General features: G+C 45.0%; 1 protein-coding gene across 2 annotated transcripts in view; it reads right to left on the minus strand.

Annotated features, from left to right (window-relative positions):
- Positions 1 to 25,667, minus strand: part of TENT4B (terminal nucleotidyltransferase 4B) — a 134,694-nt gene that overhangs the window by 19,977 nt on the left and 89,050 nt on the right. The window contains exons 10-11 of one of the 2 annotated variants that reach the window (XM_082270885.1): positions 25,084 to 25,268; positions 13,466 to 13,660 (exon numbers count right to left, since the gene is read on the minus strand). In XM_082270885.1, the coding sequence (XP_082127011.1) occupies positions 13,466 to 13,660; positions 25,084 to 25,268 (380 nt within the window). The remainder of the gene's footprint in view (positions 1 to 13,465; positions 13,661 to 25,083; positions 25,269 to 25,667) is intronic. The other variant, XM_082270886.1, reaches the window with a different exon arrangement.

The raw sequence follows: 25,667 nt of genomic DNA on the forward strand, positions 1-25,667 counted from the left end.
CCTTTGAAATGGTGGCGTGAGCATGAGGTCATATTCCCCCTCCTCTCTCAGCTGTCAAAGCACTACTTGTGTATCCCAGGTACAAGTGTATCTGCAGAGCGGGTTTTCTCTACTGCAGGAGATGTTATAACAGCGAAAAGAAGCAGTCTTAAACCTGAGCATGTGGATCATCTAGTGTTCTTACAGAAAAACCTACATGTTCCCAAATGCCAAGCACTGAAATAATTACCAATTCATGTTTTTAATGAATTAGTAATTACTAATTCAGTCTGCCGCCAGTCACACCACCAGTCTTGTTTTATAGCTTTATAGCACTGATGGTTTGTTTTTGAAGATTGTCCTGTCCAATGTGTCCATTTCCAATCCATAATCCGTTCCGTTGCTTCACACTAAGTGTCTAGGCAAGTAGGCAGGGGTTAATTTAAACCTCAACCAAATAAATAATATTAAAGTGTATTTTCTTCTAGACAACTGACACCAAGCCAGCCACGGTGCATTATAGGAAGAAAAATCATTGAGAGAAATAACTTGTACATTTGAAGCTTAACCTCGAGTAAATCTTATCTTATTGGATCACAAATAAATACACCAATTGTGGATTCTTGTGTAATATACTATATTTGTGAGCTTGTGAATGTGACCCCCATAGGATTTCCTCAAGGTTAAGCTTCAGTTTACAATTTATTCTCTCAAGGATTATCCTTCCTCTAATGGTGGCTTGTTGGCTAGCTTGGCTTCAGTTACAGATGTAATCAACATGGTAGAGTGCTGCTCAGTGCAGTGCAGGTAAAGTTATCTTTCTGTAACGCGACTGACTGACTGTCGTGACAACTCAAGAGCTTATAACGCAGCTCTAGCATTAACTCAACACACACACACACACTATGTGTGTGTGTGTGTTGAATCGTTGCTGAGGCTGCGTATATTAGCTTTTGAGTTGTCACGAGTCACGACACACACACACTGTGTTTAGTTGACTGGCAATGGCAGGGGCAAACACAATCGCAGTGAACCTGGAACATTTTATATTTTTTTACAGCTTTTCTGGCACTGGAGAGATGGAGAATGGCTTGTTTTCAAAATTGGTCCATTCACACAAGTGAATTGATATTTAAGCTTAAGCTTATATTTGTATAACTCCCCTCTAGCAGCCATCAACTCACTTCACTTGAGTTGACTGGCAGTTGGAGGGGGAAACAAACATCACGGTGAACATGGAAGTTATGCAGCAGTGCACTATTGCCAGGTTCACCCTTGATGTTTGCTACTAGTCAGGAAGTGCTCTGTTTTGCAGAGGACAGGTTATGGCACACACCTGGAATTTATTGCAACGCATGTCTGTCTGCTGGTGTCTGTTGTACTCTGTAGCAATAGCAAGTGTAGGGGGTTCCCTCAACCAAACAAATACTAAAGGTAAAAGTGTATCTAGACAACTGAAGGCAAGCCGGCAGCCACGGTACAGGAAAAGGACACCCTTGAAAGATTAAATCAATCATACATTAAAGCGTAAAAACAGATTTTTTGTAAAATCTTACCTGTAAAATTCCTTTCTCTGAGTCCTCCGACAGTCGCCGCCTCTTCATATTCGTCACAATGGGGGTTATGACCTTTGCTCCGTAGGAGTAGCTAGGCAACAGAATATGTCAATATTAAGGCTTTTAACATATCCCTCCCCCAGGGGGTGGTCTCCTCAGTCAATACCCTCCTACTTCCTGTATCCATACCTCAGTTTCAGTGGAATAGCAGTAGAGTATACAACCAAACCCCAAAAGAGAGGCGGCGACTGTCGGAGGACTCAGAGAAAGTAATTTTACAGGTAAGATTTTACAAAAATTCCGTTTTCTCTTACGTCCTCCGCCAGTCGCCGCCTCTTCATATTCGTCACAATGGGGACGTCCCAAAGCAGTGCAAACATGAGGGGTGGGAAACGCAGTCGCGCCTAAGGCAACGCCGTCTCCACATCAGAGAAAGGAACCTTACCAAGGGAATGAAACCAGCTGGGCAGCATGAAAAAAGGTGCTCAACAGGAGCAACAACCCAGGAAAAAACAAATAACCTAGGGATAAAATCATATCCCAAACAGTCAAGGGCCCAAAACAAGGGACCCTAAGGAACTGCCGCACTAAGAACCTTGCGGCCAAAGGAAGCATCAGCCGATGCCTGAACATCCACCTTGTAGAACTTCGTGAAGGTGTGAACGGACGACCAAGTCGCCGCCTTACACACCTGGGCCACAGAAGCCCGATGATGACAGGCCCAAGACGTACTCAGAGATCTGGTAGAGTGCGCCTTCACAAGCATAGGAGGAACTTTTCCCTTCAAAGCATATGCCTGTTCAATGGTCTGTCTGATCCATTTGGCGATGGTAGAAGCCGACGCCGCCATGCCCTTCCGAGGACCCTCTGGAAGGACAAATAAGGAATCCGACTTGCGAAAAGATTCAGTCGATTTCAGGTAAACCCTGATCGCCCGAACATCCAGGGAGTGCAAATCCGCAAGATCACCCAAGTGAACGACCAGATACAGAGCTGCCAGCTCCGACACCCGGCGAGCCGAAGTGATCGCCACCAAAAAGGCAACCTTCTTAGACAACATGGACAACAAGATCTTTCTGATCTGTTCAAAGGGAGCATGTTGTAACACGGACAGAACAAGATTCAAGTCCCAAGGAGGTAGTGGTTCCCTCCTAGGAGGGACCAGATGTCGCACCCCTTGGATAAAAGTGCTAACCAAGGAGTTAGATGCCACAGGACGTTGAAAAAGAACGGCCAACGCAGACACCTGACCCTTGATCGTAGCCAGCGCCAAACGCTGGTCAACACCCGTTTGAAGGAAGGACAACACCCTAGACACCGAGAACGTGCGAGGGGAATGCCCCCTGGACTCACACCAGGCAAAATAGGCCTTCCAAGTACGGTAATAGACCTTCCCCGAGGAAGACTTCCTCGCGTTGATCAAAGTGTGAATGACCTCAGGGGAGAGACCCCTATCCTTCAGGACCTCGGTTTCAACAGCCAGGCCGTCAAAGCCAGCGACTGTAAAGCAGGATGGAATATCGGTCCTTGAGACAGGAGATCTTCTCGAAGAGGCAGACGCCACGGGGCGTCGACCACCAGATTCACGAGGTCTGCGTACCAGGACCGGCGAGGCCAGTCCGGTGCCACAAGAATCACCGTGTGCGGTTCCGAGTTCAACCTGCGAAGGAACCTGGACAGCAGTTGAATCGGTGGGAATGCGTACAGCAGTCGGTACTGATGCCACGGAGCTACCAACGTGTCTGACGCGTCTGCCCGAGGATCGCGTGTCCGTGCCACGAACCTTTTCACCTTGTTGTTCAGACGAGACGCGAACAGGTCCACATCTGGAAGACCCCACTTCGCGCACAACATCTGGAAGACATCCGGGTGAAGGGACCATTCCCCCTGGTCCAGGGTCTGGCGACTCAGATAATCCGCCTGCCAGTTCTCCACCCCCGGAATGTGAACTGCCGTCATCGCCGGGACGTGTATCTCGGCCCAAGACAGAATGTCGGCCACCTCCCGAGCCGCCCGGGCACTCCTGGTGCCCCCTTGATGGTTGATGTAGGCCACCGCTGTGGCATTGTCTGTCTGCACCCGAACTGGACGGCCCTGCAGCCTGTCCGTCCAACGTCGAAGGCAGAGATTTACCGCTCGTAGTTCCAGAATGTTGATCGGAAGGGAGGATTCCACCACCGACCAAGTTCTCTGGGCGGACAGAACGCCCAGAACACCACCCTAGCCCGACAGGCTGGCATCCGTGGTGACCACCGTCCATGAGAGAGGACGAAAAGACCTGCCCCCCGACACTGTCGGGGACTGGAGCCACCAAAGAAGATCCCTTCTGGTGCGATGACTCAACGAAATCTGGAGTTCCAGAGATTGCGGTCGCCCGTCCCACCTGGACAGGATCTCCGCTTGGAGACCCGCGTGTGAAACTTGGTGAAAGGAATCGCCTCGAAAGCTGAGACCATTAATCCCAAACAGCGCATGCACGTCCGGATTGACGAGCACGGAAAGTCCCTGACTTCTTCCTGAAGAGACCTGAGTTTGTCTCCCGGCAGGAAGACCTTCGCCTGGACCGAGTCCAGAATCATCCCCAGGTAGGGAAGACGAACCGACGGGCACAGCGTCGATTTTGGAAAGTTTATCGTCCAACCAAACTCCTCTAGAGTTTGCATCGTGACGGACAGGTCTGACACCAGACCCTGGTTGGTCGCAGACCGAACCAGAATGTCGTCCAGATACCCCAGGACAGAGATGCCCTGGGCTCTCAACAAAGCCAGAACCGGTGCAAGCACCTTGGTGAACACCCGTGGAGCCGAAGCGAGCCCAAAAGGCAGCGCCACGAATTGGTAATGATCCTCCGCAATGGCGAATCGAAGGTACCTCTGGTGACCCTCGAAAATGGGGATGTGAAGATACGCATCCTTCAAGTCGATGGAGGCCATGAACTCCCCTGGAATCAGGGCAGACACCACCGACCGCAGGGATTCCATGCGGAACTTGCGAACCCGCACAAAGCGGTTCAGAGCCTTCAAGTCCAGAATCGGACGCACCTTGCCCTCCTTCCTGGGCACGGTGAACAGATTGGAATAGAACCCCCAAAATCTGTCCTGATGAGGTACCGGAACCACTACTCCCTGAGCCCACAGGTCCCGCACCGCCAGGTGCAGATCCCGCAAACGCTCCGGAGACAGTTGAAGATTTGAGGGAAAAAATCTGCTCTCCGGCTGAGAGAAACTCGATCTTGTAGCCAGATCGAACGATTTCCTGAACCCACCTGTCCCAAACACGGGCCAGCCAGGGTTGAAGAAAACCGAGCAAGCGTCCCCCCACCCCAGAACCGGGTGAGGGCGCCCCTTCAGGCCGCACTGTTGTGGGCAGCGGATCCGGACTGGCCGGACTTCTGCTTACCTGTCCACGGCTTCTCTGGGAGAATTGGCCTTTGAACGGCTTACCCTTATAGTGCGACCGAAAGGCACGAAAGGAACCCTGAGAGGGCCGAAAAGAAGCGGTCTTCTTACCAGGAGCCGCCTTAGCCTTGTGGGATTGGGGCAAGAGCGTGCTCTTACCACACGTGATCCCTTTAATCAGTGTATCCAAGGAATCGCCAAAAAGGCGAGATCCGTTATAGGGTAGATTAGCCAAGGTCTTGCGCGAAGACTGGTCCACAGACCAACACTTCAGCCAAATCAGGCGGCGTGACAACACCGCCACACTGTGCACACGTGCAGCCAGCGGTACTATATCCAAGTCCGCATCACACAAATACATGACACCCTGATGGATTTGATCCACCATAGCCAATGTCTCTGGAGGGGCAGAGTCAGCCACCAGGACGCGCCTAAGCACCTGCGTCCAATTTGCGACAGCCTGAGCTGCCATAAGTGAAGCAAAAATAGCTTTGAGCATAGAACCGGTAACCGAATAAGTATGACGGGTAAGAGACTCCAGCCTCCTGTCCGTGGCATCCCGGAACACCGGCGTATCCTCAGCAGGAATCGCAGTAGACTTATTAAAAACCGCTACGGCGTGATCCACCGGAGGTGGCACACACCAACGTTCATCAGTAGCGGGCGTGAAAGGATAACGCAGCTTGAACCTACTCGGCACAGCAAAAGGCTTCCGCAGATTGCGCCACTGTTCGCTAACAGCGCGCTGAAAATCATCAGTGCAAGGAAAAACCTGTGAAGATCTGCGTCTCCGCTGCGTCCCATAGGAGGCTAAAACAGCAGGAGGACATGGCTCATCCTGCAAACGCAGTGTTTGTTTGATAGAAGCAACCAATTCATCCATGAGTGCAAGCTCTTCAGACGAGCCAGGGGGAGAGTTATCAACCCCTTCCACCTCAGCCTCCACTTCTGATCCCACAAGATCCAGGGAGGAACGGGACCCCGATAAGGAGACCCCAGCCATAGCAGCCCCATCACCCTCACCCTCTGAATCAGAGGAAATTGAAACTCTGGGCCGTTTAGTGGATTGAGCAGCCACCAGCATTTGCACCTGAGCAGCAAGGTTAGCCACAACAGCAGCCAAATCACCCCCTGGGGGGGGGGGGGGGTGGGGGGAAGCAGCAGCCCCTTGGCCTCCCACCAAAGTGAGAGGAAATTTGCTTTCCTGAGAATCCATGCCCCCAAAAAATTTGCAGGAGAATAAAGGGTAACTGCCCCTTTAAAAGCGTGGTCAGCGCAGCCCACAGCACTCACACACCAGCACAAGCCGACCCCCACAGGGAAAAGCACAAACTCAGGCAAGGATTCAGGACAGAGAGGATAAAACCTGCAGAGACCACCGCTGCTGCCTCGATCGGTGCGCCCAGGAGAAGAGGAAGTGATGCAATACAGGGCGCTCTATTGAAGCCTATGGAGGGCTACAAGAAAATTGCCGCCTGCAGTGCCAGCATGAGGCCGGAGCGATCGCCGCCAAAATGGCGGCGCTTGGCGCCGAAAACGCCGCTCCCGCCCACAGTGAAACACCAGTACACATGCAGTATAGTAAAAACAATGGCGGACCGCAGCAGCGGTCGCCGCAAGTATGCACAACATGATCCACATCATGCCCCGCAGCACACAGCCTGTCACACAGTAAAAGACAGCACACATTCTGACACAGAGACAGTGCAGTATGGCCCCCCCTCCTTGCATTCCACAGAGTGCAGCTAAGACAGATAGGGAGTCCAACAGTGTGAACAGGGGCAGGGTTACACAGTCCCAGACTGACACCCCCCAAACAGACAGGTCCCCACACAGATACACTTACCTCCTAAATGGCGTGGGGAACCCGCACAAGCGATCAAGCCACTGCACATGGGACAGGGAGAGTCGCAACCAGGACGCAGGAGGACTGCGGAGCGATACCGCAAGGCGTCCAGTGAGGTAGCCACCTCACCATAGCATCCCTGCAGCGAACAGGGATGGGTCGTTCATTGTGCCAGGAAAAATACCTGACTGAACGCTCGATGGCAGGCTGGGAAGCCACTGACCCACAACCTGCGACCAGGGGGGTCAGCCCGAGACCCAGCCCGCACGATCCTCTTCATCAGAAGAACTAACTAATGCTGACAAAAGTAACAGCTAAGTAAAGAGAGAGAAAAAAACTCAAATAAAATCAAAAAAAGAGAAAAGGCTGAGACAAAATGCTCCAGCATAGAAACATCCAGCTACTCCTGACAAGCTAGACATTGAAACTGAGGTATGGATACAGGAAGTAGGAGGGTATTGACTGAGGGGACCACCCCCTGGGGGTGGGATATGTTAAAAGCCTTAATATTGACCATATTCTGTTGCCTAGCTACTCCTACGGAGCAAAGGTCATAACCCCCATTGTGACGAATATGAAGAGGAGGTGACTGTCGGAGGACGTAAGAGAAACCTTGATTAAATCTTTACTGGATCACAAATACACACAAACCTGACCTAACCTATATGCCTTGAGTTGTACCAGTGTGCCAATGCCAAACCTTTCTTCAGTTCTCATGATTCTGATGCAGACTGTTGTGTGTTTTTTTGTGATACCATGAAGATTTAATCAAGGTTTAAGCTTCAGTTGATGATTTACTCTGTCAAGGGTTTTCCTTCCTCTAATGGTGGCTTTGGCTTGGCTTCAGTTGGGTTTAATCGTGGTAGAGACAGAGACTGTCTGCAGGACAGGTAACGTTTTCTGTAAAGTAAGTGACATAAAAGTGACATAAGTGAATTGATAAGCTTAAAGCTTATATTTGTAACTCCCCTCTAGCAGCCATCAACTCACTTGAGTTGACTTGCAGTTGCAGAGGGAAACAAACATCACGGTGAACATGGAAGTTATGCAGCAGTGCAATATTGCCAGGTTCACCCTTGATGTTTGCTACTAGTCAGGAAGTGCTCTGTTTTTTGTAGAGGACAGGTTATGGCACACCTGGAATTTATTGCAATGCATATGCCATATTCACATAAAAGGATTTATATATAATGTTTTGTGGGAATTTATGATGACCATTTTTACAAGAATATTAGCTTGGCTGGCTGGCTTCTTCTATCTTGGCTTGCCTTTAAAGTACAACTATAGGCAAAACTTTATCCAAAATCAAAAAAGTTTTGCCTTTAGTTGTACTTTAAATGGTGGTAGACCTGCTGGCTTATATTAATATTTTCTTTTATGAAGCAGTAAACTGCACTACTACAGTTTTTTACTAATTTTACTGTTACTTCTAGTAAAATACTAGTGTTGTTGTCTGTGTCTGCTATGCTGTTTGCATTTTCAGACCTTCCTATATGTTTGCAGTGCAAGTGCACGAAAGTATGCAGGGCTTGCAGGCCATGACAGGGTCCAGGAAAGTGTCCTTTGAAGCAAATGAAAATAAAAAAAGGATTCTTTTATTTGTGACTGCTTGATTGATTTTTTTTTTTGATAAAGTTTTGAAAACCATTGGGCAGTGGGCTGGGCATGGGCAGTAATCGTGATGCATCGTGATATCGAATCGTATCGAAACGCGACCCTAATAATCATAATCGCATCGAATCGTGAGATAAGTGAAGATGCGCAGCCCTACTGCCGACAGTGGGGCTGGACGCTACACCCATGCAGCTCATGCATCTGAAAACATCACGATTTGACAGATGGCCAAATTGCATGTGTGCACCAGGCCTTAGAAACCGGTAGGCAAAGAAATACAGAGGCGGCTGTTGCTGAAAATACTGAGAGCTTCTTGCTTTAATACTTTGAGACAGTGAGCTTGAAAAACACTGAGAATGGAAATTTTGACCCCAGTTTTTATGTAAGCAATAAGCAACGAGAGCACAGAAGATGGTGGGTCTGTGTTTTGTACTCAAAGATGAAGAATTTAAAAAGGTAATTAAAAATTTCAGTTATCTACACTGAACAAAATTATAAACGCAACACTTCTGTGTTTGCCCCCATTGTTCACGAGCTGAACTCAAAGATCTAAGACTTTCTATGTACACAAAAGGCCTATTTCTATCAAATATTGTTCACAAATCTGTCTAAATCTGTGTTAGTAAGCACTTCTCCTTTGTCAAGATAATCCATCCACCTCACAGGTTTGGCATATCAAAATAATGATTAGACAGCATGATTATTGCAAAGGTGTGCCTTAGGCTGGCCACAAAAGGCCATTCTAAAATGTGCAGTTTTATCACAGCACAATGCCACAGATGTTGCAAGTTTTGAGGGAGCGTGCAATTGGCATGCCGACTGCCGGAATTTCCACCAGAGCTGTTGCCTATTAATTGAATGTTCATTTCTGTACCATAAGCCAAAAGCCATTTCAGAGAATTTGGCAGTAAATCCTACCGGCCTCACAACCACAGACCACGTGTAACCACACCAACCCAGGACCCCGACATCAAGCATCTTCACCTCCAAGATCGTCTGAGACCAGCCACCCGGACAGCTGCTGCAACAGTTTGCATAACCAAAGAATTTCTGCACAAACTGTCAAACCGTCTCAGGGAAGCTCAACTGCATGCGTTTATAATTTTGTTCAGTGTACATTTTATAGCACAGGACATAGGAAGACCATGAAAAAATCCCCAAGCAGAACTAAAGGGTGGGTGACAACGTAGCAAACAAAACTGCCAAAAAAGACCCACAAAAAAAAAAAAAAAAAAAAAAAAAACACACAATGGTCAAGGATCCCTAAAACACTCCAATGACAACAAAGCACCTTGCTACCTAAGCTTGTATCAGCAGTGGCCTGAACATACACCAGGTAAAACCTGAAAATGTAAAAACAGAGGAACATGTGGTGGCAAACCTGGGATTCTGATGCTGGAAGGCCCAAGAGACAACTAAATTTACTCAGAAGGAAGGACCCTTGCAGTCTGTTCCATCTGGCAATGGTATAGTGAGATGTAGAATGTCCTCTAAGGGGGCCTGGAAGCCGAACAAAAAAGGAATTCGGTTTTGTGAACAGAAGCTGTGGCTGCCAAGTACACCCTAACAACATTAAAAGTTGTATAGGGGGGGAAATATCGCCCTTGAGACCACCTTGAGTACAATTGAAGGTCTTGATCTGAAGACCACCTTGTTCCTGGGTAAAACAAGAAAAAATACTAAGGAGCTGCCAGCTCAAAAAACATGCCCGACAGACATAATGGACACCAGGAAGGCAACTTTTACATGTTTATGTCTTTTAAGGGGAAATCTCTACTCGGCTCGAAAGGGGACCTCAGAAACAGATTACCAGGGGCCTGAATTGGGAGATGTAAATGTGCAACTCCCTAAAGATAAGTCTTAAGTGTTGTGAAGCAAGAGGTTTCTGAAAGAGAATGTATAGCTCAGAAACCTATTCCTTCAGAGTACTCAGGGCCAGATACTGGTCAAGACTAGACTGCAGAATGGTCAAAATTAAAACTGAGTATTTCCTAGGAGTCAGCTTCCTGTAACCACATCAGGCAAATCCTTTTATGTGCAAAGGAGATTTTCTTGCTCTGTACAAGATCGAGATAACAGTCAGTGATAACCCTAGTATTTTTTTTTTTTTTTTCCAATAAAAGTTTTATTTTATTCAAATTAAATGAACAACAATAACCCTATTATTTTTTATTTTTTGGATATTTGTTACACTTAAAAGATTAAGATCAAACAAAGTTTATTATGCAAACATAACCAAAGTAAATACAAAATGCAGTTTTTAAATGAGGAATTTATTAGGTGAAAAACACAGCCCAAACCTGCCTGGCCCTATGTGAAAAAGTAATTGCCCCCTAAGCCTAATAACTGGTTGTGCTATCCTTGGCGGCAACAACTGCAATCAAGGGCAATAAGTCTTCCACATCGCAGGAGGATTTTTGGCCCACTCTTCTTTGCAGAACTGTGAGCATGAACAGCCTGTTTAAGGTCATGCCACAGCATCTCAATCGGATTTAAGTCTAGACTTTGGCAATAGATATTTGGTACCAATCCATTTAGAGGTTTTTATTAATGTAATCCATTTAGGTCCAAAATAGGGCAAGATGCCAGCATTTGGTTTGGGGACTATGAACCGGTTTAAATAAAAACATTGGAGCCTTTAATTTGGAGAGACTAGTACAATCATTCTGACTGACTGAAGTTGGCACAAGGTGGCCATTAAGTCGGCTTGTTTTTGAGCAGATGTGGACAGATTGGAGGGTAGGAAGTGTGGTGGGGGCAGAGGGAAAATGTACTTTATACATCTTTACAATGACAGACTGGACCAAGATGTCAGTGATGTCTCAGACTGGTGCAAATGCCAACAAACTACCCCAGATTCCCAGGAGTGGGGGCGGCACCTTTATTGTGAGGAGGGCCTCGGGGGCAGGTTTTGATGGATTTATCCAAAGCTAGCTGGTTTTGGAGGTTGAAGCCTGGGGGACAGCAAAATACTCAAAATATGCGGCCTCTTCACTTTTTTCCATTTCATCTTTAGAAAGGGTTGGAAACCCAACTCTGGTTCATAAACAGAATCAGAGGGGAGAGAGGAAATGTAGCATTTTTAACTCCTGAAAACCAAAGGTTTTCGTGGTGCTGAAAGTTCTCATTAATTCATACAAAGCAGCAGAAAACTTTTTTCAGATAAGCTGCATTATGCAGCAAGAGCTAGTCAGAGGACGGAAGCTGTGTCACAATGTGACGTTGCTCTGGGACAAGGTAACAGCTATCAGAATTTTGAGTTTCCTATAGGCCATTGGCCCTTTTGTCCAGGCTCTCCGGTGCCTGCGATCCCAGTGGGGTACTCACACAAGGGATAAGAAAGGAATGGGGTTTGCACATCCAGGTTGCAGGAACCCAGGCACTGACCAAGTTCCTGTTACTATATCTCTGTAGCAGAAAGCAAGAGATAAATGTGCTTTGTGCATTTTTAGGGAGAACTGGTGGGCAATAATGCATCAGTTGTAAGGAGTGTCTGGACTACGTCATCATCCCCAGTCCAGACGTGGGGGGAAGCAAACTTTAAAATTGCTTATGATGTAAAAAGTTTCACATAAGCATAACGGAGTACCACAAAGTGAATAACTCCCATTTCCTCTACCTTTGTATCCTCATTGTGTGCGGCCGACGGCAGACTGTATTAGTAGACAAAAAACAGTTTCAAGATACAGGGAAATTCTGACTTACCTTACATACTTTGTATGCCCATCAGGGGTCTAGAGATACCCATCACAGTGGGCATACCTACAAAGGGGTCTTCAGGGTCAAGGAACTATAGAAATGGACAACAGCCCTGGACCTGTATAGATCCCCTGCTACTAACTACATAAGTTACCCTTCATGCCAGTGCCCAAAAAAGCATCCAGTGCCTTCAGAAAACATTACAGGCCAGCCTCACACAGTGGGGTCCAGGTACGGTCCACAGGTAACAAAACCAAGGGGTGCCGATCTGGAAACAGCTAGACAGCATAGGGTAATAAACTGTTAGATGTTAATAGGAGTGTTAGATGAAAATAAAAATAATGTTCCTTCACTTAAGGACCCTAGATAAAAAAAAAAGGGAAAACCCCAAAAAAACAACAGTCTTGCAGAGTAGGTGGTGTTATATAAGCATACAGCAGAGGCTGCCCTAGCAAAGATATCAGCGAGTGTCCAATCACCTGATGGTAACCTGTATATAACCAATGGTTTATGAATACTAGTCCTGTATTCCGTACGACTAAGATATAAAAGAATTCCTATAAATACAACCTGAAATACACCATTAAAAGGATTTTATCTACCCATTTAATAAGTGCAAAAAAATTAGTGATCTTGCCAGAAGTCTTGTTAGCTACAGGGCACCCCCCAAATTATGTACAAAGGGGGGGGGGGGTAGGTTTTGTAGTGCTAAACTACTGTTCTAAAGCAGGGGTCTCCAAGTTATGGCCCACAGGTTGCATGCGGTCAACAAGGTTTTCTCCGTCCCACAGCTGATGTGCACAGTCTCTGCGCTAGTCTCTTCAGGTGTGGGACCCTGATGTAAGAGGGGAGTCTGACAGAAGGGGGAATGCATTTGAATTGACCTTTAATAATGGCTTAACTGCATTGGGAACACATTTGCTTTGTTTCACCCAAGTTTTCTCTGCTGTTTTAAATTTCACCAGCTTAAAAAAAATAAAAATAAATGCATGCATATAAACTTTAGTCATTAAACAGATTTTATTTTTCAACCTGCAATGTTGCCCTAATACAGGGAGACCCCTGTTCTAGAACAAAGCCACTCCTCCATAGATAAAGAATCGTGAGGGAGCGCTGTCACCCTAGAACAAATAGTTACTAGTAGCATTAATCAGGTGGATAAAAAAATAGAAAAAAAAAAATAAAAAAAGGCAAAAAACTATTATTGCAGCCACATCTAAGGATGTGTAAGCTGCAATTCACTTTTGTTCTTCGGTTTAGATACTCTTTAAATTTAGAAAGGTCCCAAGAATTTCCTTCAGGATGTTAAATGTTCCAGTTTGATACACCCGTAACAAAAAAAAAATCTTTCTAGGTGAAATTATTCAACATACCTGAGATTTGTTGTTGCTGTTTGAAGAACTAATGCTCTGGTTAGGCTGTGATTTGCTGATGGGTTGTGTTGAGCTGGTGCAGGATTCCTGAGGGCCCATCCGACTGTCGTTTGATGGACGACAACTTGGCTGCTTTGACGTCTTGAATGGGGTTCCGTCTGAGTCCTGAATGCATAGACGTTTAATGACTTTCTTCTACGGGAGACACGTGGTGTGTCATGCAAGGAAATTTTACACTGCTGGTTATGCAGCAGCCCTAATAGAACATAACATGCAATATGCTTGACTGCCATTTTAAAAAATTTGCAAAACCTTAAAGGGGTTAACCACTTTAAAAAAGGTACAGGGATTGCTGTGTTTTCCCTCAGGTATAGCTGAAAAGTTGAATCTAAAACATGTGGACAGATTTACAGAGGGTAAGTATTGAACGCCACCATTTTTCTATGTAAATATATTTCTAAAAGATGCTATTGACATGAAGTTTTCACCACATCTTGGTAACATTCCATGCAATCCATACATGCAAAGAAATCAAAATAAAGAAGTTCAGAAACAAAGTCATGTGTAATAAAAATCGAATGACACAGGGAAAGTATTGCACACAAAAAAAAAGGGGGGGGGTCCGAAAAGGCATGGGAAGCCAAAACACCAGCTGAAATCTATCAGTATTCGGAAAGCAATCCTGCCCCTTGTCAGTGCAAATTAATATAAGCTGGTTCAGTCTCAACTGATGGCCTATAAAAAGGTGTCACACAAAAATCATCTCAGGATGGGTAAAAGCAAAGAGCTCTCTCAAGACCTTTGCATCCTTAGTGTTGAAAAAATGTACGGGTGGCATTGTTTACCAAAGGATTTCTAAACTTCTGTTCCAATGAGCAGTGTTGGGGCTATAATCCAGAAGTGGAAAGAACATAATTTCACAGTTAACTAGCTACGACCAGGTGCTCTTCACAATATTTCTGACAGAAGAGTGAAAAGAGTTATCAGAAGAGAAATCCAGGAGCCAAAGACCACTTGTGGAGAGCTTCAGAAAGACCTGGATTTAGCAGGTACAATTGTGTCAAAGAAAACAAAAAAAATGCACTCAACCTCCATGGCCTGTATGCACGCTCACCACGCAAGATGCCATTGCTAAAGAAAAAGCATGTTGAAGCTCGCTGCACAACATTTAGACAAGCCTGTGAAATACTGGGAGAATATAGTCTGGTCAGATGAAAGCAAAATTGAACTTTTTGGATGTCATAATACACACCATGTTTGGAGGCAAAACAGCACTGCACATGACCACTAAAAAACCATACCACCAGTGAAGTTTGGAGGTGGGATCATCATGGCGTGGGACTGTTTTTCAGCATATGGTACTGGCAAACATCAAATAATTGAAGAAAGGATGAATGGAAAAAAAGACATTTTTGATAAAAATCTGCTGCCATCTACCAGGATTATATCTTTCAGCAATACAATGATCCCAAACAAAGCCAAGGAAACTCAATTGATTTTAAAGAAAGAAAATAAATCTGCTAGATTAGCCCAGCCAATCACCTGAATTGAATCCAATAGAAAATCTAAGGAAAGAACGAAAAGATCAGAGTTCACAGAAGAGGCCCATGGAGCTTTCAAAATTTATGTGGAAGAATAGGCCAAAATCACACCTGAGCAATATATGCGACTAGTTTCTCCATACAGGAGTAGTCTTGAAGCGGTCACTACCAACAAAGGATTTTGTATGAAGAATTAAATGCAATACTTTTTCCCTGTGTCATTCGATTTTATTACACTTAGTCTCTTAACTTATTTATTTGTTTTGGTTTCTTTGTATACAGTGCCTTGAAAAAAGTATTCATACCGCTTGAAATTTTCCACATTGCGTCATGTTACAACCAAAAACGTAAATTTTATTGGGATTGTATGCGACAAACCAACACAAAGTGGCACATGTTTGCGAAGTTGAAGGAAAATAAATGGTTTTCACATTTTTTTAAAAAATATTTGAAAAAAGTGTGGCGTGCATTTGCATTCAGCCCCCTTTATTCTGATACCCCTAACTAAAATCTAGTGGAACCAATTGCCACAAGAAGTCACCTAATAAGTAAATAGAGTCCACCTGTGTGTAATTTAATCTCAGTATAAATACAGCTGTTCTGTAAAGTCTTCAGAGGTTTGTTAGAGAACCTTAGTGAACAAACCGCATCATGAAAGCCAAGGAACACACCAGACAGGTCAGGGGTAAAGTTGTGGAGAGGTTTAAAGCAGGGTTGGGTCAAAAAAAAAAATAACTCAAGCTTTGAACAGCTCATGGAGCACTGTTCAATTCAACACCTGAAAATCGAAAGAGTATGGCATAACTGCAAACCTACCAAGACATGGCCGACCACCTAAACTGACAGGCCAGGAAAGGAAAGCATTCATCAGAGAAGCAGCCAAGAAGCTCATGGTAACTCTGGAGGAGCTGCAGAGATCCACAGCTCAGGTGGGAGAATCTGTCCACAGGACAACTATTAACTATTAATCGTGCACTCCACAAATATGACCTTAACGAAAAAGTGGCAAGAAGAAAGCCATTATTGAAAGAAAGCCATAGGAAGTCCCGTTTGCGAGAAGCCATGAAGGGGGCATAGCAAACATGTGGAAGGGGGTGCTCGGGTCAGATGAGACCAAAATTGCACTTTTTGGCCAAAAACAAAAAAGGCTATGTGTGGCGGAAAACTAACACTGCACATCACTGTGAACACTCCATCCCTACCGTGAAACATGGTGGTGGCAGAATCAGGTTGTGGGGATGACTTTCTTTACCAGGGACAGGGAAGCTGGTGAGAGCTGATGGGAAGATGGATGGAGCCACATACAGGGCAATCTTAGAAGAACACCTGTTACAGTCTGCAAAAGACTTGAGACTGGGGCGGAGGTTCACATTTCCGCAGGACAATGACCCTAAACATACAGCCAGAGCTACAATGGAATGGTTTAGATCAAAGCATATTCATGTGTTACAAATGGCCCAGTCAAAGTCCAGACCTAAAACCAATTGAGAATCTGTGGTAAGACTTGAAGATTGCAGTTCACAGACACACTCCATCCAATCTGACAGAGCTTGAGCCATTTCTCAAAGAAGAATGGGCAAACATTTCACTCTATAGGTGTGCAAAGCTGGTAGAGACATAACCAAAAAGACTTGCAGCTGTAATTGCAGCGAAAAGGTGGTTCTACAAAGTATTGACTCAGGGAGGCTGAATACAAATGCACGCCACACTTTTCAGAATTATTTGTAAAAAAAATTGTGAGAACCATTAATCATTTTCCTTCCACTTCACAATTATGTGCCACTGTGTTCGTCTATCGCATAAAATCCCAATAAAACACATTTATATTTTTGGTTGTAACATGACAAAATGTGGAAAATTTCAAGGCACTGTATATGGATTGCATGGGTTGTTACCGACGTGATGAAAATTTCATGTCAATAGCACCTTTAGAAATACATTTACCTCAAAGAAAATGGTTATGTGTTTAATACTTATTTTTCCAGCTGTATCATTTTTTGTGAGTCTCCACAACAGCACCATAGCAATCTGCTCTCAGGCAAAGGACTGTAAAACAGGGATCACTCTATCCTACCTTATGCATTCCAAACATTACTAAACAGAACTGCTAAAATGCAATGCTTGAATCAAATTAACCACTCTACGACCGCTCACAGTAATACTACTGCGGCAGAGTGGTTCGTTATCGTCCAGCCACGTAGTATTAACGTGACTGGACACTCCCCCTTCTGGGCGGCGCTTGCGCGCCGCCGGAGGCTCGCTCCCGCTGTTTTCATTCACAGCGGGAGTCGGGCCAGGGGAGGAGCAGCGGCGATCGCCGCTGCTCTTACCCGATCGTCGGGGATCGAGTCTGGAGGTCCGCCCGCTGTGTGTAAACACAGCGGGCGGATCTCCATAGTGACAGGGAGTGACAGATCGGACTGTTCAGCATAGCTGGACATCCGATCTGTCCATGACTCACAGTCACCTCCCCCCCTACACGTCAGTAAGCACCAGGCATACATTAACCCTTCCCTCTCCAATAAAATTAACCCCTTCCCTGCCAGTGTCATTTTTACAGTAACAGTGCATATTTATAGCACTGATTACTGCAGTAATGTCACTGGTACCCCCAAAAGTGTCAAAAATGTCAGTCAAGGGTCCGGTCTGTCCGCCGCAATGTCGCAGTCCCGCAAAAAAAAAAAATCGCAGATCGCCGCCATTACGCGTTAAAAAAAAAAAACACCAAAAATGACAGAAATCTTTCCCTTTGTTAGTAAACGCAATAACTTTTGCGCAAACCAATCAAAATACGCTTATTGCGATTTTTTTTACCAAACATATGTAGCATAAAACAAATTGGCCAAAAATTTAAAAAAAAAAATGGTTTTTACATCTTTTTGGGGGGGAATTTCATATAAAAAAAATGTTAAAAATATTGTTATTTTTTCAAAATAAACGCTCTTTTTTTGTTTATAGCGCAAAAAGTAAAAATCGCACAGGTGATCAAATACCACCAAAAGAAAGCTCTGTTTGTGGGAAAAAAAGGACGTAAATTTCGTTTGGGTACGGCGTCGCACGACCGCGCAATTGTCAGTTGAAGTCGCACAGCGCCGAATCGCAAAAAGTGGCCTGGACGGAAGACAGCAAAATCCTCCGGTGGTAAAGTGGTTAAACTAACAATAAGGCCAGAAGAAAGTATTGCACGATTGGGTCATGGAAATGCCAATAATGAAATAAGCATTTGCTATGTAGCCCGAAGACAGTCCCCTAGTGACCATTAAAGAGAAAAATACATCAGATTGGAATATACAATAGCACTTGAACCCCATAAGAATGAAGGATCTTCGTAGACTATATTCAGGCTCTAGTATTTAGCAAAGAATTTGTAAACTGACCGCAGAATAGCTTGCTAAAGCGTAAAGCAAGAACTTTCTCAGACCAGGAGACTATTACGTTTGACAAAAAGGCAGAGGGCATTCACTCGGGTGATAAATGTCCACAAAAGAAGACAAGTCCCTTTGGACTTTTCTTTGTGGTGTTCAGGGTGGGAGGTTAAAGTCCAGTTTGAATGTACACAAATTATTGTCCTGAAGACAAACTGAAATATTTACACATTTTCAGGAGAATTAGGTACAAAAGAAAATCTATTAATCTAATTGAGGTTATCCTGAGGAAATAATTTGACAACGGGCTCGATTGTGCTAGCTATCCACCCAAATAAGGTGTCTAGGACAATCATGTTTCTTGGGACACTTGTTTGACAGCAAACCTGTGGATCAACAAGACATTGCCAGCATGTCCCTTTGACAGAAGTTTATCAAACCATCAACTTATGAAGAGCATGGGCAGTACAGCACTGATGAACTGGCCAAATTTTGATCTCTGAATGTTCTGCTTAAGTTTTTTTCTGAACAGGTAATTTTTTTTCCAGCAATTCTTAGCACCAAGCTAATAATGCTTTCAGATCTGAAGAAGTTGCCAGTTTTCTGGTAATAAAAATCCGATCAATAGGTGCCAGACTAGCCAAGACTGATAACTAAACATATTTGAAACAGATAAATATAAAAAAAAAAAAAACAATTTCTAAAATTTGGAGAGAACAAAAACAAGGTTTCCCTGGTGCGGAGACTTAAATATAGACGAGTGAAGCAGCCAAGGATCTGTTGCCACAGACATGCCTTCCAAATAAATGTTATTAAAAGCAGTAATAAACCCAAAACTTAAAAAGTAACATATTGCAGCTGATCATTAGATGTGATGGCTGCATTAGTTTTCCTTTTTTTTTTTGTTTGGCCATTTTCCACATGTGTATCTGGCCACTAACACACCTGTATTAGATTGACCTCTACCCTGGATAAATGAGCACAGGGGGCACCCTAGGACAGCAGTATATCCTATTTTTATCTGATGATCCAGCCAGTAAGTGTTTTCAACAGAAAAGCTCTCAGATAATTACAGGGATAAGACAAACCATTTAACACAAACAGAGGTGCTAAAATGATCAGCTTTTACTTTTTTTTTTTTTTTACAGTAAAACCTTTAGGCCCCGTTCACACTGGGGCGATCCGACTTCCCGGGGCTACCTCCGAGGTCGCGGTGCGAGCAGCGCGCCACGACCTCGGAGCGGCCGGCACGGACTTCATAACATTTCAGTCTACGATGGTCGCTCCGGGTCGCCCCAAAGAAGCTCCGGACCCTTTTTCTAAGTCGGAGCGACTTGTGTCACTCCTATTAGAACGGGCCCGCAGCTTCTCTATGGAAGGCGACCTACGGCAACCTGTGAGGCGACCAGGTCGCCTCACAGTTCGCCCCAGTGTGAACGGGGACTTACCCCAAAAGGGGAAGAAAAAAAAAACAGTTTGCTGTAACAGATTATAGAGTAATAGCTGGAATTCAGCTTCAGTTTGTTTCTGTATTTAAATCTACTAGTACAATCTAACCACGTCCTTCCCCCACAGACTAGCAATGCTTCTGTAAAAATCTGCCCCCTCCATCCAGAGTGGGGTCTGTAAAATACAGGTGGTGTGTCAATGACCAGATCACCAGATGAAAAAGGGGAAAAATCATGAAGAAAAAAAACCACTGTAAAATCCAGTTCTCTGTATCGTTCCATCTACAGACGCAGCTTCATCTAATCAGAGACTATTCTAGGGATGTCCAAAAGCAGTATATTCATGAGGGGTGGAAAGACAACGCAAACGGAAACGTAACTTCCCAAAGGCTAAACTTGGCCAACCAGTTAACATGGAGCTCAACCAGGAACAACTGGAGCTCACCCTGAAAACACAATACACCCTCAAAGAGAAACAAAAAAACATTCAAACAGCAGCCTACAAAACCTTGCGGCCAAAGGAAGCAATCGAAGATGCCAACACATCAACTTTGTAGAATTTTGTAAATGTATGCACAGACGACCAAGTTGCCGCCTTGCAGACTTGCAGCACCAACGCCTGATGGCGAAAAGCTCAAGGGGCACTCAGCGCTCTCGTAGAATGTCCCTTCACCGGGAAAGGAGGAACCTGACCCCTCAGTGAATAAGCCTGAACTACCGTTTACCTGATCCATCTAGATATGGTCGCCGCAGACACAGCCAATCCCTTACGAGATTTTTCGGTAAGGTTAAAAAGAGCATCCAATTTTCTAAGACTCAGTGGTCTCCAGATAGACCCTGATCGTTCGAACCACATCCAAAGAGTGCAACGCAAATTCCTTAGAATGTTTGGGCTTAGGGCAGAGTGAAGTCAACACAATGGCTTCAGATGAAAATTAGAAACAACCTTAGAAACGACTGATTAGGTCTAAGTACCACTTTATCCCTGTGCATCACCAGATAAGGTGAATGGCAGGACAACGCCGCCAGTTCAGATACTCTGCCAGCGGAAGTGAAAGCTACCAAGAAGGCAACCTTCTGAGACAACAAAAACAGAGAAATCTCCAGAATGTTCTCAAAAGGAGGCTTTTGAAAAACAGATACCAGATTGAGGTCCCACGGAGGTGACGGAGACCTTTTCGGAGGAGCCATATGGAGCACTCCCTGTATAAAAAAGGTACGAACCAAAGCATGCATAGCTAACGGGCGTTGGAAATATGTAGCCAAAGCCAACACTTGGCCTTTGATAGTGCCCAAAGCCAACCGCTGTTCAAATCCTTTCTGCAGAAAGGGCAAGACCCTAGCTATCAAACGAGCTAGGGTGCACCTTCAGTGATTCATACCATGAAATATATGATTTTCACGTACGATTATTTATCTTCCACTTAGAAGTCGACTTCCTAGCCTTCAACAGCATAGGAATCACAGAGTCAGAAAGACCTCTATCTCTCAACACCGGGCTTTCAACAGCCATGCCAATAAAGCCAGTGACTGAAAAGCAGGATGGAAGATTGGACCTTGAGACAACAAATCTTCCCTGAGAGGACCCACATGCAAGTTCGCAGAAAGGACAGATTGTCAACAACCCGATCATCCCTGCAACTTTTGCAGCTTGTCTGGGGGAAGAAACACCTTGGCCAATGCCGAATCCGGAGTCAAGCCCAGATAATCCAGTCTCAAGACAGGTGTCACCGCAGATTTCTTGTAATTGACGTTCCAACCGAAATCCTGCAAAGTTTTGACAGTGACCGTCCGATACCCCAATAAGACTGAAGGAGAGTCCGCTCTTAACAGGAGATCGTCTAGGTACCCCAGTATCCCAATCCTCCGCTGGCGCAGCAATGATAATACCGGTGCCAAGACCTTGGTAAACACTCTGGGAGCTGAGGCGAGACCAGAGGATAACGCCACAAATTGATAATGCTCCTCTGAGACGGCAAAGCGAAGAAACCTCTGGTGTGCAGCGTAAATAGGGATGTGTAGATATGCGTCCTTGATATCTATGGAGGCTAAGAAGCCTCCCTGGTGCAGCGACGCCACCACCGTGCAGATGGATTCCATGCGAAACTTCTGTACCCGCACAAAGTGGTTCAGGGCCTTGAGATCCAGGATGGGACGCACCTTGCCTTCCTTCCTGGGCATGGTGAAGAGGTTTAAATAGAACAGTTGAAAACGTTCCTGAAAAAGAACCAGTACAATCACTCCTTGCGACAGAAAATCATGTAATGCCCCTCGCAAGTCCCTTAACCGGACTGAGGATTGTTGAAGATTGGACGGGGAAGAGCCTTTCTGACAGGCGAGCCCGGAATTCGATCTTGTACCCAGATCGGATCAGTTTGTGAACCCCTTTGTTCTTAATCAAGGAGGTCCAGGGTTCCAGAAAGAAACAGACGTCCCTCCACCCGAGAATCGGGTGAGAGCGCCTCTTCATGCAGACGAGGACTTGTCTGCAGGTCCAGATTGACCAGGGTTTGCTTTCCCCAAAAACGGCTTCTTGGAACCTCCCAGAAGACCTAAAAGGATTTACCTTTTTCTTGTGACCCGGAGGCAGGAAAAAGACATTTATGAGCATTAAAGGAAGGCTCCCGCCTAGGACGTGGTGCCTTGCCCTTACATGTTTGGGGAAGATGAGTGCTCTTACCCCCGTGATACCTTTAATCAACTCGCCCAGAGAGGATCCAAACAGCCTCTCCCCTAAGGGCAGATCAGTCCAGGCCTTTTTAGAAGCCTGGTCTTCCGACCAGCTTTTCAGTCACACCATGCACTTAATAGCAATGCCCACTGCCGATGCCCTGGCCACCAACGGGGCTGAATCCAGGGACGTATCACACAAACACTAGGGCCTGAGCCAACTGGTCCAGTAGTTCCAACACCGCAGGGGGGAGCCGTTCAGCTTCCAAGTTACTTTTAAATAACTTCACCCATTCTGTAGCAGTCTGCGCTACCAAAACATTCACAAAGGTAGTATTTAATATGTGACCCACCACATGTAAATGGCGGGACAAGGATTCCACCCATCTATCCACGGGGTCCGCAGAAGTTGGAGACTCTTCCATCGGTACCAGAGTCGATTTATTCAACCTGGACATGGGGGGGGGATCCAATTTTGGTGGTACAGCCCACCTAGTGGACACTGCCTCCTCAAAGGGGTAACAGCGTGCACAACACTTAGGCACCACTAACCTGTGCTTAATGCGCCGCCGTTGTTCATCCACAATAGTATGAAACCATTCTGGGCAAGGGAACACCTAGCCCGATTTACGGGAATTGCGGGAGTCAAAAGACACCTGCGTACCCAGATAGCATTACCGCGCTGCGGCTGATGAGGAAGAATGTGACACTGACCCCTCAGGGTGGTCTGTGGCGTCCATATCTATCTCAGAGTTCAAAGACCCTGCAGATGGAGGTGAGGGAGGAGGGCGTTTGCGGCTGGTAGCACTAGCAATGACAATCTACCTTAGATATCAATTTTTGCAAAAAAAAATCTCTGACTAAATCTGAGAATCAGAAGGTCCCACAATCGCTCCCAGGGGGTCTGCAGGTGAAATATTATCCTGGGACTCAATGTTACACTTTTTAAAATAATTTGGCAGTGTCTCTTAAGACCGCCAAAAACACGGTCCCACCGCTATGCGGGCTCACAATTCCTGGTTATAAGATAATAGCAGAGTGAATGAAGAAAAACCCACAGGGTACCCCAGGAAAAACGTTACCAGACCATAGAGAAGACTTCCAGCACGATCTATGCAAAAAAGAAACTGACACTAACCATACAGGAAGAGAAAAAACTCAGCCCTCTATATTTCAAACAACCATGCCGCATGCCTTTTCAGCCTATGGACCTCAGGAAAATGGCTGCTCATGCATTCTCAATAGGGGAATTATAGAAAATGGCTGCCCATATAAACTAATGGCAATATAAAAATCATGATCCACAGCAAAATAGCGGCCCCCACAGCGCACCATGCAGTCTCCAGGACCCCCAAAAGGGGGCCCAGAACAATAGGCATTGGAAGGTCCCTGCTCAGGGGCCCACACAGGACAAGTCACCCCCCCCATAGGGGAAATTCCGGAGGGTACACAGGACTAGTCCTCCGAGGTGCCAAGGGAACCCCTAAGGTCCAACTATTCCAGGGAAGAGCCCACATGCGCCCCTAGACCGCCAGGGTTTTTTTTTTGTTGGGGGGGGGGCAATTTACTCACCATACCACAGTACCAGGTGGGCATTATTCTAAAAACAATCAAACTAACAAGCTTTCCTATAATAGCCAAGACCGAGGTCCCAGTAGGAAGCTAGGTCCTATTCCTTAAACTAGGCAGAAACAAACTGATGCTAGCAGGGTGTGTGGGGTTATGCCTGCAGGGACAGCTCCCATGGGTGTGGTTAAGCTTTTTTCCTGCCTAGTGCCAATTCATGATAGGAGGAGCATAACCATATAGTCTCTGACTAGATAGAGCTGCATCGGTTTATGAATGATAGAGAAACTAATGATTAGTATGCTGCAATACATTACATTTTTAACTTTGGGTTTAAATACTGCTTTAGGGGCCTATTTTTACACACCCTTGTTAACCTAGAGAGTGGCAAGAATCAGAAAAAAATAAAAAATATCACAGAAAGCAAGGTTTCCTAAAGAAGTGAGAACAAAAACTTCTGATTTTGCCATTACCAGGCATTAAACAGTGGTCAAACATAGAAGTAGGAGCTGGCTACCTTAAGGATTGCCTATTAGCCAGATTTTACACACACATGATCGGTTCAAAAGTACATGTTTACATTTTATTGAGGCAGGGAGTCAAGCTACCAGATGCCATTAATGGGCAATGATCATATCTACAGCAAGTTTTAAAAAAAAAAAAAAACTGAAAATGACTGACTGAATCAGGGAGTAAAGCAAACCTAATTGTCACTGTTATCCACAGCTTTAGAACAGGACAAAACAATTGGTAGTGGAATCTAAAATTCTATCCTATTTGGGCTAGATAAACAAACCTATTTGAAAGTGGAAACCCCTTTTAAAGGAAACATTGGTCTGATCAGCAAAATATAGTTCAAAGTACTGACAAAGACTAATGCCTCATGCTCTCAACAAAGTCTTTAGTTCAATGCATTAATCTTAGTTACAGAGAATTTAATAGTAAGGTACCAGTTTATATTTTACTTAACTACCATGCAAATACATAACATGGATTGCCAAGACTCAATCAAATGTTGCATGACTTACCACATCGCTGGAGCTGGATAGGGTGGAAGAAGAGGAAGACAAAGGTCCAGATGAATTGGAGGAGTGTTTCCCAAGAGTTTCCGAGGTATTATTCTTGACTTGTCCAGGAGGGGTATTCTGACCAGACACATTGTTGTTACATTTGTCTAAATGATGCACATCCACTATTAAGGTAACATCATTGCCTAGACATGGTTAAAAGCAAAAAAAAAAATAAAATAATCCTTACATGCATGTAAAATTAGACATAGCATTCAAAAACTACACGTCCTATCTTTAGACAGGCAACCCATAAATAAGGCACTAATAATCTGCCTGATAATCAACTCAACTACAAGATCTTTATTCGCACATTTGTCGAATCTGTGTAAGGCAAGATCAATAATTCAACCTTGCCTTACCAGATGCAACAAACTACTTAATTTACCCCAACTTCTAAAGATGAAAATACGACCCGGGAAACCCTGACATATTTCAAGTGACCGTTTCAGTAATCAAAACATTCTCCTAACAGGTTATATCTGAAAAGACGTTGACCCTTAATAATATCTGCACTCCTTGTTTTTCTACATAACACAGAATTG

This window comes from Pelophylax lessonae (genome assembly GCF_965119305.1).
Source record: "Pelophylax lessonae genome assembly, chromosome: 10".
Classification (NCBI taxonomy): Eukaryota; Metazoa; Chordata; class Amphibia; order Anura; family Ranidae; genus Pelophylax; species Pelophylax lessonae.